General features: G+C 42.7%; 1 protein-coding gene across 5 annotated transcripts in view; it reads left to right on the forward strand.

Moving 5' to 3' along the window:
* The window catches only part of ttll6 (tubulin tyrosine ligase-like family, member 6), a 47,352-nt gene that overhangs the window by 8,236 nt on the left and 19,295 nt on the right, over window positions 1-19,821 (forward strand). For 2 of the 5 annotated variants that reach the window (XM_041178654.1, XM_041178653.1), the window contains 11 exons: window positions 1,413-1,712; window positions 2,283-2,323; window positions 3,358-3,476; window positions 4,135-4,265; window positions 4,826-4,982; window positions 7,086-7,229; window positions 10,099-10,184; window positions 11,618-11,843; window positions 14,105-14,286; window positions 16,595-16,783; window positions 17,631-17,808. In XM_041178654.1, coding sequence (XP_041034588.1) covers window positions 1,414-1,712; window positions 2,283-2,323; window positions 3,358-3,476; window positions 4,135-4,265; window positions 4,826-4,982; window positions 7,086-7,229; window positions 10,099-10,184; window positions 11,618-11,843; window positions 14,105-14,286; window positions 16,595-16,783; window positions 17,631-17,808 — 1,752 coding nt within the window. In that variant the 5' untranslated portion in view covers window position 1,413. Of the gene's footprint in view, window positions 1-1,412; window positions 1,713-2,282; window positions 2,324-3,357; window positions 3,477-4,134; window positions 4,266-4,825; window positions 4,983-7,085; window positions 7,230-10,098; window positions 10,185-11,617; window positions 11,844-14,104; window positions 14,287-16,594; window positions 16,784-17,630; window positions 17,809-19,641; window positions 19,812-19,821 lie in introns of all 5 variants that reach the window. The other 3 variants (XM_041178655.1, XM_041178656.1, XM_041178657.1) reach the window with 3 other exon arrangements.

The raw sequence follows: 19,821 nt of genomic DNA on the forward strand, positions 1-19,821 counted from the left end.
TCTTACCCGCAATGGAGAGGGGATGTCGCTCCCACATGCCCAGTTTCCTTTTCACCATAGACACTCACTCCTTCCAGTTTCTAACGCATACCCTGGTTCCTCCGAACCATATCCCCAGCACCTTCAGGCTGTCAGCCCTGACAGTGAAGGGGACAAAGGATCAATCAGCCCAGTTCCCAAAGAACATGGCCTCACTCTTCCCATGATTTACCTTGGCTTCCAAGACCAGTTCGAACTGCTTTCAGATGTGGATCAGTCTGTGCACCGACAGGGGATCCGAGCAGAAGACGGTGACATCGTCCATGTACAGGGAGGCTTTGACCTGAGTGCCTCCACTGCCTGGGATCATCACTCCTCTTATGCCCGGATCCTTCCTGATGGACTCAGCAAAGGGTTCTATGCAACACACAAACAGGACAGGGGAAAGAGGGCAGCCCTGCCTGACTCCAGATTTAATAGGAAAGCTATCTGATTCCCACCCGTTGATTGAGACTGCGCTACTGATGTTAGTGTAGAGCAGTTGGATCCAATTGCGAATTCCCTCCCCAACCCCATTTTGGAGAGCACATCCACCATGTAGGTGTGCGATATTCTGTCAAAGGCCTTCTCCTGATCCAGGCTGATGAGGCAGGTGTCCACACCCCTGTCCTGTACATAGGCAATCGTATCCCTGAGTAGCGCAAAGCTGTCAGAGATCTTCCTGCCGAGCACAGCGCAGGTCTGGTCAGGGTGGATCACCAATTCCAGAACGGACTTGACCCGATTGGCGATGAATCGCTGCCTTCCTGAATCGCTGCAGTTGTGGTGTAGGTTAGGGAGGGAGTTCCAGGATTTTGACCCAGGGACAGTGAAGGAATGGGAACAGCGATATCTTTCAAAGTCAGGGTGGTGTGTGATTTCGAGGGGAACTTGCAGGTGGTGATCTGCCTATCTGCTTGCAGATCTTGTCCTAGGTGGCAGAGGTCATGAGTTTGGAAGACTCAGTGACATAACTTTTGAAAATTCGAAGACTCTGTTGAAAAGTTGCCACGCGTAGATGCAAGCTGAGGACAAGTGGAACTCTGTAATTCTGTGCCCTTGCCCTTTGCCATTTTCAATGGCCTGTTAAAAAACCCATGACCGCTACTACCAAGAGGGACAAGGGCAGCGGGTGGATGGGACACTGCTATTTCAGAGTTTCCCTCAAAATCACACATCATCCTGACTTGGAAAGATATCGTCGTTCTGTCACTGTCTCCTCTTGTGGAGTGACCGCATGGCTCAGGCTGTTATATCTCTGCCAAATGAATATCGCAGAGCTATCAGGTCTAAGTCACTGTGCCACCCACCTACATTATTTTTGTTGTTGTTCATCAGTCTGAGACCAAGGATGTTTTCTTAAGTCATTTTCAACAAATCTTTACACCTCACAGAATGAATGCTTCTGTGGGTGGGAGTGATTCCGAGGAAGAGTCAGCTGATGAGGAAGCAGAGAATGAGGAAGAGAGTCTGGCTGAAGAGTCTGAGGATGAAAATGAGCCAGCTCAGAAACAACAACCTAGTGTCCTGAAAAGGCATGTAACAGCTAGAGAGTTGGTGACGCGCATGCAACAGAGTAAACAGCTGGGAGACCACGAGGGCCTTCACACTGAAGAGCCCAACCAGAAAACTGAGGGAAATGGCAATGCCATTAAAGATGAAATGCTTAAGAAAAAAAAGAGGAAGAAACGGAGGTAAAAACAGGACTGAACTTTTACTGACCTTTTCACAGCACTTTTATAATTTTAATATCACTGTCTCAATCCTTTCTCAGCTATTCCCTCACACTGACCAGCGTATCTCATGGTCACTCCCTCACACTGACCAGCGTATCTTATGGTCACTCCCTCGCACTGACCAGTGTATCTCTTGGTCACTCCCTCACAATAATCAATATTAATGTGGATGACCTGAACATTGCTCCCACTGAGGCTCCTCTAAAATCTTCCTCCCATTCACATGCAAGATGTAAGTAAAACCTGTTGTGTTGCAGTTGATCCTTCTCTCATTTCACTCTGTCACAGCTTCCATTGTGCTTTTCTCTATTTCCTCATTGCCACTCTGCTCATTATTACTCTGAAATTTCCTCTCTTTGTGCTTCCATGCTCAGTGACACCGCTCAACACTGTTCCTCACCATATCCCCATTGTGTTGAATTTGAGACCCTGCCATCAGATGGCAATGTTGAGCACAACCCAGTCATTTTCCATAGGGAAATTTATAATGTCTATTTTATTGAGATCTCAGCCTCTTCTCTCTTGCAGGTGTGTTGGAATAAATCTGCTTAATTGCAAGTATGAAAGTGGTGAGTATTAATTGCAAATATAAAAGTGGTGAGTATTAATTACATTAGGATTAATGCGATGAGGGAGAGTCCCACAGATCTATGCAACTAAATAGATTTTCCCTCCCCCAATTTTCCCTCCTCTCCTGAAGGCACAGACTTTGGGGTGCAACTTCAAGAGGACCTGCTGCTTGCTTAGGTAACTATGTGAAGCTTTGACAGTGAGTTTTGGCTGGGTTGTTCAACTTTGCACCTACCTTTGATGCTTGACCTAAACATTATGTTCCTGAAGTCCAAACACATAGACCTTCCAGCAAGAAATCAAACAGGAGCCCCAGCTAATTCCTCTCCTTTCAGCTCCCACCTTCGCTGCCCTATAGATATTGGTTGAACAATCAGAAGTATGACTGGTGTCCCTCGTTTGCAGCCCAGGCTGAGATCAGATAACTCAATACAGACTGACAAATCAAACCAGGGACCTTCCTGGTATCTGCAGTTATGTCCTAAACCAGACAGTGTATTTACCCATTGTTGTATTCTTGGCTACATATAGTAGTCTTACTCCTTTAAGAGTATTTTGGTCACTCAAATATATTTTGGTATCTGTTCCCTAAAAAGCCTAGTTTGCTCAGTGTTCTCTTTTGATAGTTTATTGCGCACGCATTGAATGTGAGGATGACCATTCTATTTACATTGCACTTGTGTTTATTTACTGAAATCATTCATAATTTTATATATAATTTCTTCATCCTATCCTCTTCCCTTCTTCTTTATCTCTTCCACTCTTAGTCTTTTGATTTGTTCATTCATCCTCTATCTCTTTTATACCTTGCTTCCTTTTTCTATTTCTCTGTCTCTCCATTTCTGTTTCCTTATAATTCATATTTCTCATTCTTATATATACACTTCTGCCTCGATCTCTGCCTTTGGACCTCTTTGTCTCACTTTGTATCTTTCTGTATTGCTCTCTTTGTATGTCTTGACACTTTGTCTGTGTATCTCTCTTGGCCATATGGCAATGGTTAATGTCTCTACCCTCTGTTCTTGTATTCCAGTTCATCGTGCAGCTCGTCGGTATGGACTGAAGGAAGTTGGGGATGATGAAGAATGCATATTGTACTGGACTGACTCCTCTGTTTCTCATGAGAGAGTCATGGAGATGAAATGTTTTCAGGTCAGGCTCATGGCACTGAGGAAGAAAAGAAAAAAATAAGCAATATGAAGTGATTGGTTTCAGATTAATAACAGCAATGGGCTGGCACTTTGCCTTCAAACCTTTTTGCTTCTGAAGAGCAGTAATTTTGAAACTATCCTTGACTTCCATTTACTGTTATGATGCCTTTTTAATTGTTATTTTTTTAAGCTACATAATTGCAGAAAAACAGAGATATATATTCTCAGAATTTTAATTACAAGAAAAAATCTTGTTAACTGACAGATGATCCTTCTCTCATCTCTAGTTTCCAGACTCTCTCTCTCTCCATTGCCATAATATCTCTTTTTTTTTAATCAATACTGCTCTGGTCATCGGTTCCCTGAAAGTTCAACTCTTGCTTCTTCCAACCTATAAATGCTCTGCTTTTTCCCTGCTGGAACAGTGGTCCACTAAATCATCTCCTCTAATTCATTAATTCCTCAAACCAATGTATTCCTCAGCTTTTCCTTCGTCCTATTGTCCAAGGCTTTTAAACTGAAGCTTGGTGAATTCTTCAAACTATATTTTGATTTAACCTGCCTTCTCTCCAGACCTCCATGATCTACATTTCCCTTTTCCTTCTGGAGTTATCTGCGCATGCATTTGTTGATTTTTGTGTTTCTTTTCATTTCTGCAGAAAATCAATCACTTTCCTGGAATGAGTGAGATTTGCAGGAAGGATCTACTGGCCCGGAATTTGAATAGGATGCTGAAACTCTTCCCAAAGGAGTATAACATCTTCCCACGTACATGGTGTTTACCTGCCGAGTGAGTGACCTTAGAATTGGCAGTGAAATGCATCAATGTTGGTTGGGTGGAGATAAAAATCTGTGGTTGATTAAAAAAAAGTCTTTATACAGTGCCTCAACACATTTCTCAGGATACCTCAAAGCAGTTCATAGACAATAAATGATTGGAAGTGTAATTATATAGGCGAGTGCATAGCAAGGTGGTCACACAAACAGTAATGAGGTGAATAACCAGTTAAACTGTGGTTTATTAGTATTTGGTTCAGGGAGCAATTTGGCCAGCTGATTGGGGGAAGCCCCATCTCTTAGCTGGTCATTTATTGTGTTGCTGTTTTTTGGGACATTGTATTGTATTGTTTGGGCATCTTGTGAATATGTTGGAGAAGTAGATAGTTTCTTGTAATTGGGTTGGGGCAATTGGTAGCTAGCTGATATAGTAGGTTCGTTTGAATTGGTGCTTAGAAATTGCTAAATTTAGTCTTTAATCACAACCTTTTGGGAACTTGAGGGTCTGTTTGCTGATGCTATTTAGATGTTTATCCTGTGATCTTTTAAATGTTCTGTTTGTATATTGTACAGTTTTGGGGATTTTCAGGCCTACTGCAGGATGAAGAAGACCAAGACATATATCTGTAAACCAGACTGTGGTTGTCAGGGTCGGGGGATTTTCATTACCAGAAACCTGAAGGATATTAAACAAGGAGACCGCCTGATCTGCCAGCAGTATATCTCCAAGGTATTAAAAAGTACATTGCGTGTTTACCATACAGAAACAGGCTAAGGTGTCAGCAGGCAGCCATTTTCCATCCCCATCTCATTTGAAGATGTCAGCAGTACTTACTGTACCTTAACCCAGTAACCATCCTTTAAATGTGAGCCTGGACAGAGAAGATAGGTGGGCTGCTGAGCTGTGTTACCGTATTATTTTTTAACTTTAACCCCTGCAACCTGTATTTTTAGTTTGAGAGCCCTGAACTCTCCTCTGTCAGTGCTCAGTGCATTGGAGCGTTTAAACAATGTGATGGGAAAAGGCTCGTCAAAGCTCACCCTTCCAGGATTCCACTTTACCCTGCACTGAAATGTTCAACAATTAGGCCAAGAAACAAAGAAGGACTTGCATTTATATAGTACCATTCACAACTTCCGGATTTACCAAAGCAATTTACAGCCAACTTAACTACTTTTAAAAGGTATAAAGTAGGAAATGCGCAGCCAATTTTTGCACAGCAAGATCCTAGAAACAGCAATGTGATAATGGCCAAGTAATCTGTTTTCGTGATGTTGGTTGAGGGATAAATATTGGCCAAGATACTGGGGAAACCGTCCTGTTCTCCTTTGCAATAGTGTCATGGGATTTTTCAGTTCATCTGAAAGGACAAAGTTGATCCTGGTTACAATGTACCTCTGACAGTGCAGCACTCCCTCTACTGCACTGTCAGCCTAGATTTTTGCACTCAAGTCTCTGGAGTAGGACTTGAAAGCACAACCTCTGAGTCAGAGATGAGAGTGCTGGCCCTGAAGCCACAGCAGAAAGATGAATTAGAGTGCGTAGGATTAGATTTTTAATTCTCTCTTTTGTGGGGTGTGGGCATCATTAGCAAGGCCAGCATTTATTGCCCATCTGTAATTGCCACAACTGAGTGGCTTACCATTTCAAAGGGAAGTTAAGAAAGAGTCAACCACATTGCTGTGGGTCTGGAGTCACATGTAGGCCAGACCAGGTAAGGATGGCAGATTTCCTTCCCTAAAGTCCATTAGTGAACTAGGTGGATTTTTTTTTAACAACAATCAATGCTAGTTTCAATTTTTTTCATTCTTTCACGGGATGAGGGCGTCACTGGCTGGGCCAGCATTTTTATTGCCATCCCTAATTGCCCTTGAGAAGGTGGTGGTGAGCTGCCTTCTTGAACCGCTACAGTAGGTACACCCACAGTGCTGTTAGGGAGGGAGTTCCAGGATTTTGACCCAGCGATAATGGAGGAATGGCGATATAGATCCAAGTCAGGATGGTAAGTGGCTTGGAGGGAAACTTGCAGGTGGTGGTGTTCCTATGTATCTGCTGCCCTTTTGCTTCCAGATGGCAGGGTACGTGGATTTGGAAGGTGTTGTCGAAGGAGCCTTGATGAGTTACTGCAGTGCATCTTGTTGATGGCACACACTGCTGCTATCGTAGTGGAAGAAGTGCATGTTGGAGGTGGTGGATGAGATGCTAATCAAGTGGGCTGCTTTGTCCTGGATGGTGTTGAGCTTCTTGAATGTTGTTGGTGCACTCACCCAGGCATCCTGGAGACCAGTTTCCAAACCCAGAATTAACAAATAATTTTTATCAATCAATTACCATGGTGGGATTCAAACCTGTGTTCCCCAGGGCATTAGTCTGGGCTTCTAGATTACTAGTTCAATGACATTACCACTTGGCCACCATCTCCCCATTGAAGAACCAGCACTGAAACTGGCACAGTGGCTCATTCACTTCCCATTGTTCTGTATTTTCAGTGATTCCGTGATTCTGCCTGTTCTTAAAGTTTGTGTCCTTACTCCAGGCAGGTTATTCCAGACATTGCTCACCATTTAACATTTTTTAACCCTGTCCATCTAGGCACCCCCCACCCCCTTCTCCCTGGTGCTTGCATATTCCTTTTACAGCACGGCCATCAGACCTGTACACAATACTCCTTTGCTATCAGACTGGTGTTTCTTAGTGCCTCAACATAATTCCAGTAGATTTGTATTCCACTGATATAGCTATATACCCCATGCCTTGGTGTGAAGATGATTTATGAGATATGACAAGTATTGTATAGCTTGCCTAATGTAGCCTTCAATTTCCCTTTCACAGCCTTTCCTCATAGATGGTTTCAAATTTGACCTCCGTATCTACGTCTTGGTTACATCCTGCGATCCCTTTCGAATTTATATTTACAACGAGGGTCTGGCAAGGTTTGCAACCAGCAAGTACAGTGATCCCTCTAACAGTAACTTGGTAACTTTACTTCCTGTATTATCGCAAGATTATTGTTATTATATCTGAATACACCTCTATAATTTCTGTCCTCTGCATCTTCTGGATGTTCAATCGGCCCTTTTTCACTAGTAAACTAACATAGCGGCAAGAAAGAAAGATTTACTTTATGTAGAGCCTTTCGTGACTTCAGGGCGTCCCAAAGTGCTTTACAGCCAATTAAATACTTTTGAAGTGTAGTTACTGGTGTGATGTAGGAAAGGTGGTGGCCAGTTTTTGCACAGTAAGATCCCACAAACAGCAATGTGGTGATGACTAAATTGTCTGTTTTCAGATGTTCGTTGAGGAATAAGTTAGTCCAGTACACACCTGCTTTTCTTTGAAATAATGCCATGGGATCTTTTACATCCGCCTGAGATGGCAAATGTCTCACCTGGAAGGCAGCACCTCAGACAGCGCAACACTCCTGCGCTGTGCACTGTCTGCACTGGTTGTGCCAGCCTGGGTTATGTGCGCAAGTTTCTATCTAGAGTAGGGCTCAAAGTCACAAGCTTCTGACTCAGAGACGGCAGTGTTCCACTGAGCCATGGCTGACATTGTGGTGGGGGAATGTCGAGCCTGTTCTTTTGTTTTTCTCTCATTCCTTTTCTCCCTTCCTGTCTTGAAACTGCTACTCTGGCTAGGGTCCAGTGCTACAAGTGCCAGCTACCTACCTTCAGTCCCTCACTCAGTGATCATCCTTCATATGTGAGTGTTGCCCAGAGTGCTAGAACTCAGCTGTGGGTCACATGGAAATTCCAGCCTTTTTTTTATTTCTCACTTATTGGTTCATCCCATGAGCCTGGAGGTTGGGAAAGGCCTGTTCTTAGCACTGTTGTCATGTTGGTGGATGAATCCTACACAAAAAAAAACTATTAATATCAGCAACTTGGGACATAACAGAGGAAATGAGAGCAGGAATAGGACATTTGGCCCCTCGAGCGCTGCCATTTAGTAAGATAATGGATGATCTGATGTGGCCATAAATCTGTTTTCCTGCCTGCATCCCCACCATAACCCTTAACTCCCTTTTCAATCAAAAACCTGTCTAATTCAGCCTTGAATATGTTCAATGACCCAGCCTCCACTGCTTCCTGGGGAAGAGAATTCCAAACACTAACAACCCTCTAAGAGAAGAAATTCCTCCCCACCTCCATCTTAAATGGGAGACCCCTTAATTTGAAACTCTGCCCCCGGTTCTAGATTCCTCCACGAGAGGAGACAGCCTCTCAGCATCTATCCTGTCAAGCTCCTTCAGAATCTTACATGTTTCAACAAGATCACCTCTCATTCTTCTAAACTTCAATAAGTTCAAACTGCTTTACCTTTCCTCATAAGACAAACCCCTCATCTCAGGAATCAGCTGAGTGAATCTTCTTTGCACTGCCTCCGATGCAACTATATCCCTCCAATACTCTAAATGGTCTCGCCAATGGCTTGTACAGCTGTAGCAAGATCTCCCTACTTTTATACTCCACCCCCCTTGCAATAAAGGCCAACATTCTGTTTGCCTTCCTAATTACTTGCTGTACCCACACGCTGACTTTTTGTGATTCATGTACAAGGACACCCGGTTCCTTCTGTACTGCGCATTCTACAGTCTCTCTCCATTTAAATAAATTTCTGCGTTTCTCTTCTTCCTGCCAATGTGACAACCTCACACTTTCCCACATTATGCTCCATCTGCCAAATTTTTGCTGACCCACTTAACCTATCCATATCCTATGAAGATTAATGGAAACATAGATTCAAACTTTATACATGACCCCTAATGTCTAAGTCTATGCACCAATGTGACCCACAAGGGCAAACCCTGGCTTAGATAGGATATAGTCTTTGTCTTTACCCAGTGTCTATGTAGCTACTTGCAGCAGGAGTCACAGGAGCAGGAACCCTCGCTGATTTATTTCCCTGCTCAGTCTGAGGCTACTGAGGCCAATTTCAATAGTTTCTCCAGTTGACATCATCTAACTCAATACAGATCAGTGGTCAAACTTGATTCCTCATCAGTTCCATTTGGCTCAGGACTACATGTGGCAGTGTATTTCTCGACTGAGTCACAGTGGGTACCTAAAAGTAAATTACTGTAGTAGTTTTGGTGAGATATTCTATTTTATTACCATACCTCAACAGCCTAATAATAAATCATGACCTCTCGATAGCATGGTGCTTTCAGGAGAAGGAAAATGTTTAGGCACGGTGGCTGTAGGGGAGTGACTTACATTAACGCTGTTGATGTAGGGGCTGTAGGGGAGTGACTTACTACATGTAGGGGAGTGACTTACTACATGGTGGCTGTAGGGGAGTGACTTACATTAAAGCTGTTGATGTTTACCAGAGGTATTTATGAAATAATGCAGCTCAGATCTGAATCATTAAAAAATTTAAATTGATGTTTCTACAAAATGGTGGCCCTTTAGGCATGTATCCCTGTATTTATCTACACCAACAATTTAAATGTACACAGCCCCTTTGACATAGTGATACTTGACAGGAGCATTATCAGGTAAAATTCAACAATGTACCACCTAAAGGAGTATTCGAATAGATAACCAAAAATTTGTTAAAGAGTTCATTTTTAAGGAGTGCCTTAAAAGAGGTGAGAGAGAGCGAGAGCCAGAGAAGTTTAGGAAGGGAATTCTGTAGTTTAGGACCCAGGCAGCTGAAGGCACGGCCACCAATGGTAAAATGATGAAAAATGGGCAAGGGACCAGAATGGGAAGAGTGAAGAGGTCTCAGAGGGTTGTAGGGCTGGAGGGACATATGTACATAGATAGGAGGGATGAGACTTTGGAGGGAGCTTTTGTCACCATGTCCCAAACCATTGAAGTGTTTTATTTGTTGATGACAGGACGACATCTGCATGCACTTGACAAATTATGCCATCAACAAGCACAGCAAGAACTTTGTCAGAGATGGGGACGGGAGCAGCAAAAGGTACATTTAGTAGGTTGGAAGGAAAAATCTACCGGTATACCTACAATCTTTTGCCACATTCAGTATTCAGTAAATGTATCATAAAGATCCTATAAATGTTGCCCTAATGATGGGTTAAGATGGTGCATGACTGCACCCAGAATGTAATAGACAGAAGGAGGTCATTCAGCCCATTGTGCCTATGCTGGCTCTTTTTAAAGCTATCCAATTAATCCCACTCCTCTGCTCTTTCCCCACAACCCTGCAAATTTTTCCATTTTAAGTATTTATCTAATTCTGTTTTGAAAGTTATTTTTGAACCTAGTTCTACCACCGAAACAGACCATGCATTCCAGATCAGCATAACCTACTGTGTGGGGGAAAAAAACGATCATGTCACCTCTGTTTTTTTTGCCAATTTCCTTAAACCTGTGTCCTCTGGTTTGCGATTCTTATGCCACTGGAACAACCTTCTCCTTATTTACTCTATCAAAACTTTTAATGATTTTGAACACTTCTATCAAATCTCCCATTGACCTCTTCTACTCTAAGAAAGACAATTATAGATTCTCTAGCCTCTCCATGTAACTGAAACCTTTCACTGGATTGAAGCATGTGGGACCAAGCATCAATTGGGAGGCTTGCTGGTTTGGTGGGAATCCTTGGTACTTAATTACTTTTCCAACCTGAAAGGAACTCTACTTCTGGTATAAATCTGGTGCCATAGTCACTATCTTTAGTCAGGATTTTCAATACTCAAACTAGGGCTGCCAACTATGATTAAGTGTCTTCCCCCATGCTCCAGTCATCCAACACATCCATCCTTGTGATGCACTGCCTTTCCACGCCAATTGGAAAGCAAAAAGACTCATAACCCAATTGGATAACGCTAGACTGTCAGCCAAACAGCCTTTTCCCCCATTTTTAATACTGTTATACCTGGTAAAGAGAAATGCTCAAAGAAAATGTCAAAGGAAAACAATCTTTTTTAATGTCCCGATGACTATCTTCCAGGATTGCGCACAGCATCCTCCTGGAGATTGATCTTCAATTCTTGGAGACTCCAGCCCACTCCTGGAGGGTTGGCAACCCTAATCCAAACTCAGTTGTGCTGGTTGGTGAAACAACGTACCTTCCTCTTCCCATTTCAAAGCTACTACATGGCGCCAGTTACTGAAACCTCGCCACCTTCAACAGGCAGGAACAGCTCATTCAATTGCAAGGGCTTGAAAACATTCCTCAACTGACACAGATGTTGCAGTGTTGATTTAGTCCACTATACAAGGACAGAAGTGAAAATTGGACACTCTCTATAACATGTGGTTCTGCATCACCAGATTCTTGCCTGGGTGGTAATTTATAAACATATGCCTTGATATCTGATGTATTAATTAAAATCAATACAGTAGCTATCTATCCCTGTATTAGTCCATTCATACTGTGTTCTGTTTCAGAAAACTGTCTTCATTTAACAAATGGTTGGAGCAGCATGGGCACAACACAACAAAGGTTTGGGCAGACATTGAAGACGTCATCATTAAGACTCTAGTTTCCGCCTATCCGATCCTAAAGCACAATTATCGGACTTGTTTTTCCAATCATCTCTTTGGCAGTGCCTGCTTTGAGATACTAGGATTTGATATCCTAATGGATCGCAATTTGAAACCATGGCTCCTGGAGGTGGGTGAAACAATGAACAAGGTGTGGTATCAAAACAAAAACAGAATTATCTGGAAAAACTCAGCAGGTCTGGCAGCATCGGCTGAGAAGAAAAGAGTTGACGTTTCGAGTCCTCATGACCCTTCGACAGAACTTGAGTTCGAGTCCAAGAAAGAGTTGAAATATAAGCTGGTTTAAGGTGTGTGTGTGGGGGGCGGAGAGATAGAGAGAGAGAGAGGTGGAGGGGGGGGTTGTGTGGTTGTAGGGACAAACAAGCAGTGATAGAAGCAGATCATCAAAAGATGTCAACGACAATAGTACAATAGAACACATAGGTGTTAAAGTTAAAGTTGGTGATATTATCTAAATGAATGTGCTAATTAAGAATGGGTGGTAGGGCACTCAAGGTATAGCTCTAGTGTATAGCTCTAATCTTTATATAAAGATTTTCCTTTTCCCACCTATTTCCATTATTTAAAAAAAACCCCACTAGAGCTATACCTTGAGTGCCCTACCATCCATTCTTAATTAGCACATTCATTTAGATAATATCACCAACTTTAACTTTAACACCTATGTGTTCTATTGTACTATTGTCGTTGACATCTTTTGATGATCTGCTTCTATCACTGCTTGTTTGTCCCTACAACCACACAACCCCCCCCTCCACCTCTCTCTCTCTCTATCTCTCCGCCCCCCTACACACACACCTTAAACCAGCTTATATTTCAACTCTTTCTTGGACTCGAACTCAAGTTCTGTCGAAGGGTCATGAGGACTCGAAACGTCAACTCTTTTCTTCTCCGCCGATGCTGCCAGACCTGCTGAGTTTTTCCAGGTAATTCTGTTTTTGTTTTGGATTTCCAGCATCCGCAGTTTTTTTTGTTTTTATCTCTGTGGTATCAAAAGGCTGCTGAAAAATACAGAATGCTTGAGGAGCTAATAGTGAAAGAAAGAATATAGCATACATTATGCTGTATGAATATAGAAATTTATATAGCACCTAATCATGCTCACATTTTGTTCCAAAGTACTTCATAATCACAGTCATTGAGTTTATTCAAGGCTGAGTTAGATAGATTTTTAATTGACAAGGGAGTCAAGAGTTATGGGGAGCAGACTGGAAAGTGGAGTGAGGCCACAACCAGATCAGCCATGATCTTACCGAATGGCAGAGCAGGCTCATAGGGCCGAATGGCCTACTCCTGTTTCTACGTCCTATCTTCCGAGCTAATTAATTCTGGAGTGTGGTCACTGCTGCCACAATATCAAACATAACAAGCAATTTGCATAGGCACACAAAGAAAAAATAACACGAATGACCAGTTCATCTGCTTTTGGGGATGTTGGGAAACTCCTCTGGACTTCTTTCTCTAAGTGGCAGGAGTTCTTTAACATCCACCAGAACCACCTAATGGAACCTCAGCTTAATATTTTATCTGAAGGCAAACACCTCTGACAGTGCAGGGTCCCTGGGTTACATGCTGAAGTATCTGAAGCAAGACTTGACCCGCAAACTCTTGACTGAGTGCCTACCCACTGAGTAAAGCTGATATTTAAAGGTTTTTTTTTGGGGGGCCAGAAAGAGAGACCGGGTCCTCATATTATGATGATATTTCATTTTTGTGCAGGGTGCTTTTTACCAAAGTACCCTTAGCAAGTTGTTACTGTGCTTCATTTAGGCCACAACATGTTAATGGTAACGGCAAGGTTGGGGTGGATATTGAACCTTGTGTGTGGGGGGGAGTGGGGAAGGGGGCAAAAACCCAAACTACTCTGTCCAGGATGTTGCTGTGCCTCTCAGGAGTTGTGACTGCATCCATCGAGACCAGTGGAAAGTATTCCATTTTACTCCAGACTGCAGTTGTGGAGGGGCTTTGAAGGGTTCAGGAGGTATGTCAATCCCCACAGACTACCCAGCCTCTGTCCTGCTGCTGTAGTCCACTTCAGCTTCTGGCATTCATGCACAGTGCTTTCCAGCAGAAAAGCACTGAATAGTGCATCAGAAGCAAGACCTTTAATTTATTTCCTTAGTGATTTAGACAAATTAAAGTGAATTGTAGTTATTCATTCACTGCCCTGAATGAAATCAATTAATTTATTGCATGCTAAATATCAATTTGTTTACCTTATTGTCACACCAGGCAGTCATTTCCCCACAGTGCTGTATAGAGTCCCCTTGACAAACAAGTATTGGAATAGACCTGTGTTTTTGGACAAATATATTCAAATAACAATTAGCTTCTGTTTCATACCAACACATCATACATTTTGCTTTCCAGGTGAACCACTCCCCCAGTTTCACTACAGATTCAAAGCTGGACCGAGAGGTGAAAGACCATCTGCTGTATGACACTATTTGTCTGATAAATCTTGGAGCAAGTGACAAGCAAAAGGCAGCAGAGGAGGAGAGGCGCAGGGTACAGGAGCGCTTGTGGAACCGTCAGACAACTCGTGAATTAAGGTAGAGGAAGTGGTGCCCAATGGTATACTGTACAATTCTGGCCTCTTGTGCATTCTGGAGTTCCTTTGTCCCATCATTGGAGACCATGCCTTCAGCTATCTAGTTTCTAAGCTCTGAAATGCCCTCCCTAAACCTCTCTGCCTCTCTCTCCTCCTTTGAGATATTCCTTAAAACCCATCTTTTTGATCAAGCTGGCAAGGCTGGCATAGTTGCTCTTGAGAAGATGGTGATGGGCAGCTTTCTTGAAACACTAGCAGTCTGACACAGTCAAGTGATTTGCTAGGCCACTTTTGTGGCCAGTAAATAGTTAACCAAACAGCCAACCCTGTGGGACTAGAGTTATAGGCCCAGATTGGGTAAGAATGGCAGGTTTTCTTTTCTAAGGAGACATTAATTGGGTGTTAATAACAATCTGACAGATTCATTTTACTGGTGCCAGTTTTTTGTTCCCAGATTGCTTAAACTGAACTCAAAATTCTCAAACTGCCCACGGTGGGATTTGAACTCGTTCTCTGGATCTATAGATCACTAAAATAACCAAAGTGTCCTCAGTAAAAAACAAACTATTCAACAATAGAAGATTTTCCTTTGAACTTTTCTTTCGAGCAGGGAAAATATTCTTGTTATTTCGATGATAGCCTGAACACAAAAGGATCAGAAGTACATGTCCGTGTTCTAGTGGAGGAGAGCAATGATTAGCGACCCTGATCCTGTCCTCTTCTGATGTCACTTACATACACTGGATTACACTGATAAATCCTCAGATTGGAAAACTCTTGCTCTTCAACTCCAGGAGCTAAGTTCACTTGCAGCGATCCTACTTCCACCCAACCTGTACAGACCACGGATTTAACCTGGGACCCTCCTGATCTACCCAGCAACCTGAATTCCAAAAAAAAATAAATTTTAATGATTAAGATTCCATTCTCAGTTTCCCTCTTTAACCGTCAGCCCACACAGTGAGTGCCAGTGAGCTGTTCCACATAAGGGTCAACATACAAGCAAGGGTCAATGGATAATGATCAAAACCAGGAACTCTGGCCAGTTTTACCCTTCCTCCCAGTCCAGGGGCACTGAGGCCAATGGTGAGATTTTTAAAAAAAACTATAGTTTAGTCACAATAATTTGTAAAAGTATGTTACAGAACAGTTCAAATGTGACATTACATAAAGTGAAATACAGATTGCTTTCTTTCAATACAGTACATGGCACTCTGAGGTAACTCACTATACATACAGTCACATCTTATTTAGACATTTCATTTTCATCCCATTTAAAAATATTCCCTACTACATAGGGCTTAAGGGGGTGTTATACAAGTTCCAACCCGTTGTTTGGTGGGATGGCCCTAGACTGTGGCCTTTCCACATTGAGACATTATGGCATTTGTCCCAAGCTTTTGTGCATCCCTCTGTACATAGTCCTGAATCTTGGAATGAGCCAGTCTGCAACACTGGGTCATGGAGAACTCCTTCCACATGGGCAACCAATAAATCTTGGGCAGACCAAAGAGCATCTTTCGCCAAGTTGATGGTCCTCCGGCAGCAGTTATGTTTATCTTGTGCATCCCTGGGAACAGGCCTTAGAGCATAAAGTCCTGTGTTGCGCAGTTACTTGGAATGAACATTGACAAAAACCAATGGATCTCTTTCCAAACATTCTCTGCAAAGGCACATTCCAGAAGGAGATGGGCAACATTCTCTTCACCATTGCAGCTGCCTCGAGGGCAGTGAGACTTCAGGTGTGCATGAGGGTTCTGATGGGGAAGTCAGCACCAGCCAAACTGCCTCTTGGTACTTGTTTGAAAGTTCTGATGATGAGGTGTTCTGTCAAATTACATTGACAGTCTGCTCAAGGAACCATCTAACTGGATCCACTGTCTATTTTTCCTGCAGGACTTTGAGCAAGTTCTGTGCGGACCACTGCTTGATGGACTTGAGGTCAACGGTGCTTTTCTGCACAAACCTTTCTACAAAGGACAGATGGTGTGGCCCGGACCAACTGAAGTATAGTGTTCCGCAGCAGCATGCCAGACCCATCCTTTGCAACCCCAGAGCCATAATCTCAGCACGTCTTGGATGCTGTCCCAGCTGAGATTAGCTAATTTGACTAAGTCCTGCGGTTGATCACATGGCTTTCTGGTTAGAGTGAATAAAACTCTTCCTTTAATAGCACAACAGCTTGCGTTTACAAACGTCTTTAACTTGGAAAAAATATCCCAAAGCACTTTACAGAGGTGTAATATTAGTGGGAATGCTAAAATATCCAATTAATCCTGTCCTGATTTTTATGTCTGTTACTTACACAGACGCGAGCAGTACGAAAACCACCAGTTAGCCTGGCTGCAGCAGGTGGAAAACTATGAAAAGGAACACCTGGGAGGATTCCGTCGGATTTACCCAAGGTCCGACTCTCAGAAATACGATAATTTCTTTAAACAAAGCGGATCGCTCTTTCAGGAGACAGTCGCTTCCAGGGCAAGGGAAGAATGTGCTAGGTATGGATTGTGGGTACCTGGGCAGAGAACCAGTCACAACCAAGCAGGGACCACATGATAGTCATTGTTGTGGATGGAGGTTGCATTGGTTATAAGTCCTGGTACAGATATGAGATAGTATTTCTTATATTTAATTTTTAAAAATTCCTTCATGGGATGTTGCCATTCCTGGCTAGGCCAGCATTTCCCTAATTGCCCTATCCTAATGATCTACTTGCTTTTGCAATATCTCACAGCAGTGACTGAACCTTCAATGATTAATGGATAGTAACACCCAGGTCCTTTTACCACGCAGCAGCCTTGTTCAGCATAGCTCCTATCTAAGTTTATATTGTTACATTTATCTATATTACAAATATCTGTACAAGCATGAAGTATATTGTAATTTACAAGAAAGAGTGCTTGGCGTGACAGCTCTGCTTTGTTACCTACTTTCAAGTTTATGATTTGTGATTTGTCCTTTGATCTGGTTCTATTTGCATCTGATTTTCTCTGGGATCTTGCCCATACGGTCACTTTTTCATTCGTAAACTTAGATATGTACATAGCAGCTGTTCAGCTGTTGAAGCAGTACCTCCTGTCCCTGTTTAATGCCCAAGTAGGCACATGTTCCCACAGGAGCGATCAGGAGTTGGAATCCTGGCTGTGTTTTTGTTTTCTCAGCTCTTAATCCATAAATGCCGGGGTCAATTCTGAGTCTTCAGACACACTGGCTGGGATTAACTGGCGCAAGGTCTTCACTGGTAGTTGGTACTTGGAATGTGTGTGTGATATCTAAGAGCTGATGCTGCCTACATTTGAGCTGGGTGCATGTTGATTGATCAGTTATTGGATGCTTTGTGACCAGGCAGCAATTGGAGGAAATCCGAATGAAAAACGAACCAAAGGAGCTGTCGGGGAAAGGGAAGAAGAAGGAAGTGAAGGACAGTGGCCTACAAGGGGAGTCAGGGGGCGAGCCCCCAACACTGGATCTACTCTCCAGAAAACCCCGTGGTGACTCACTCTTCAAGAAGTTAAAGAAGGAGGTACTGTTTCCAATTACTGCAACATCATATTTCACTCAACTGCTGTCCATCTACTGGAGGAACTGTACTAAGAGTATTTAAAATATCTAGGGTTAAGTTCCTGAGGCCCTGTACTTGGATGCTGAAAGGCATAGAAGTTCCTCTCTGTGTTAACCACTCTGCTAAGTTAACTAACCCTGGAATTTCATTAACCAATCTGTTGAAAACGGCACAGAGGAATTTGTGACCTAAATGTGCCTTCTGACAATCCGTTCAGTTTGAAAAGTGGTGATGTGGCAGAAATGGTTTGGAGTTAATAGTCCTCTTCACCTCCCCTGAATGTGCTGACCCATGTTTGACAATAGAAACCAGGTGCCATGTGGAGTCCTGGCACATGAGGCCATTCTTCACAGGTGACTCTAGCCATTGAGTGTCTGTGATCTGCTTGATGTAGGTGGGGTTCAGACAGGTAAGGCATGAGGCGAGCAGGAAGCCCTTATTTTGTCACCACTGTGAAGCCTGAGTGATTTTTGACACCCATGCCTTATTTTAAAATGATTGACAGGCTGCCCACTATAATCTCTGCCCCCTCTCTAAAGTTTTCTGATGGAATTCCTGATACAGGTCAGAGCAAGGAAGGAGATACTGCTTCGTGACATACACATGAGCATCCCAGGGCCACTATGCATTCAGCCTGGAGGAAGATGGCTAAGAGGTTAATGCCAGCAACATTATTCCTAGGACTTGGTTTCAGTGTAGGAAGAGCTTCAATGATCTCACACTAAAGTGTAGGTCTACCAGATTAAGTAACCATAGTAAGCATTTAAAACACTTATCAGCTTATCATTAGTAATCATACTACAATGGCTATACATGATCAGGCAGAGAACAACATTAATAACCATCCATGAGCTGAGCTAAGATATTTTTATTTTTCATTGGGAACAGTGGCATAGTGATTATTTTACTGGACTAGTGATCCATAGACCTGGATTAATGATCTGGAGGCATGAGTTCAAATCCCAAAAGAAAGAATGGTTTAAATTCAATTCCTTAAATAAATCTGGAGTAAAAAGCTAGTGTCAGTAATGGTGGCCATGTAATTACGTTCAAACCCATTGGTTGAATAATATCCTTCAGGGAAGGAAATTTGCTACCTTTACCAGGTTTGAAGCTCCTTTGGCTGTATTGAGCTACTGTGATTAAGGTTAGTATAAGCTACAGGATCAACCAAGCTGCGATCTCCTGAAGAATCTAAAAATCATTAATGCATACATCTCATACTCATTGCTTTTAAGGGGTAGTGTTTTATTATCTAATTTATTTGATTCAATTCAGAGTATTAACCAGAAGTTATCAATGTTTCCTACTCCTCAAACTTGTACTAAAAGTTGAGGATATGTGACAATATCCTATTATACTTCCACGTAAAGGCAATAAAGAAAAATAGCAATACCTTATATAAAGCCAACAAAGAACACCTTGGGTGAGTATAGCTCTTCGTTCTCCCCATCACACCCCCTCCCCTCTATCGCATTCTTCAGAACACTCACATGGGCACACTGTAACATTTCTCTTTCTCATTCCAAATATACTCACCTTTTCCTTTTCTCTCTTTGCACCACACACACGAATAGCATTCTCTTCTCATGTCCTAGCACTTGGACAAGCATCCACTCCTCTAAGCACTCCTTGCCCCATTTCACATTCCACACACTTCATTTTACATTCATCACCTCCCCATCCTCATTCCACCTTGATCCATCTCCAGCTCTCACCAAATGCACAAACCCTATATGTTTCCATTTAGCTTTCCAACAATTGCTCACTAAGATTTGTCTACTCTTTCTGCAGACCAAAGCAGCACATAATAGCAAAGGAAGGAGCATCACTGCAGGAGTACTCAACATCGCAGCTCTCACCCAAGCAGAGCACAAAGCCCTGGACTTTAGTGGTCTAGTCAAAAACATGAACTTCGTGGGAGATAAGACTGGCAGCTTAACTAAGCAGGGTATCTGCAAATGGTTTGCATCT

The sequence above is a fragment of the Carcharodon carcharias genome, chromosome 32 (assembly GCF_017639515.1).
Source record: "Carcharodon carcharias isolate sCarCar2 chromosome 32, sCarCar2.pri, whole genome shotgun sequence".
In the NCBI taxonomy this organism is placed as follows: Eukaryota; Metazoa; Chordata; class Chondrichthyes; order Lamniformes; family Lamnidae; genus Carcharodon; species Carcharodon carcharias.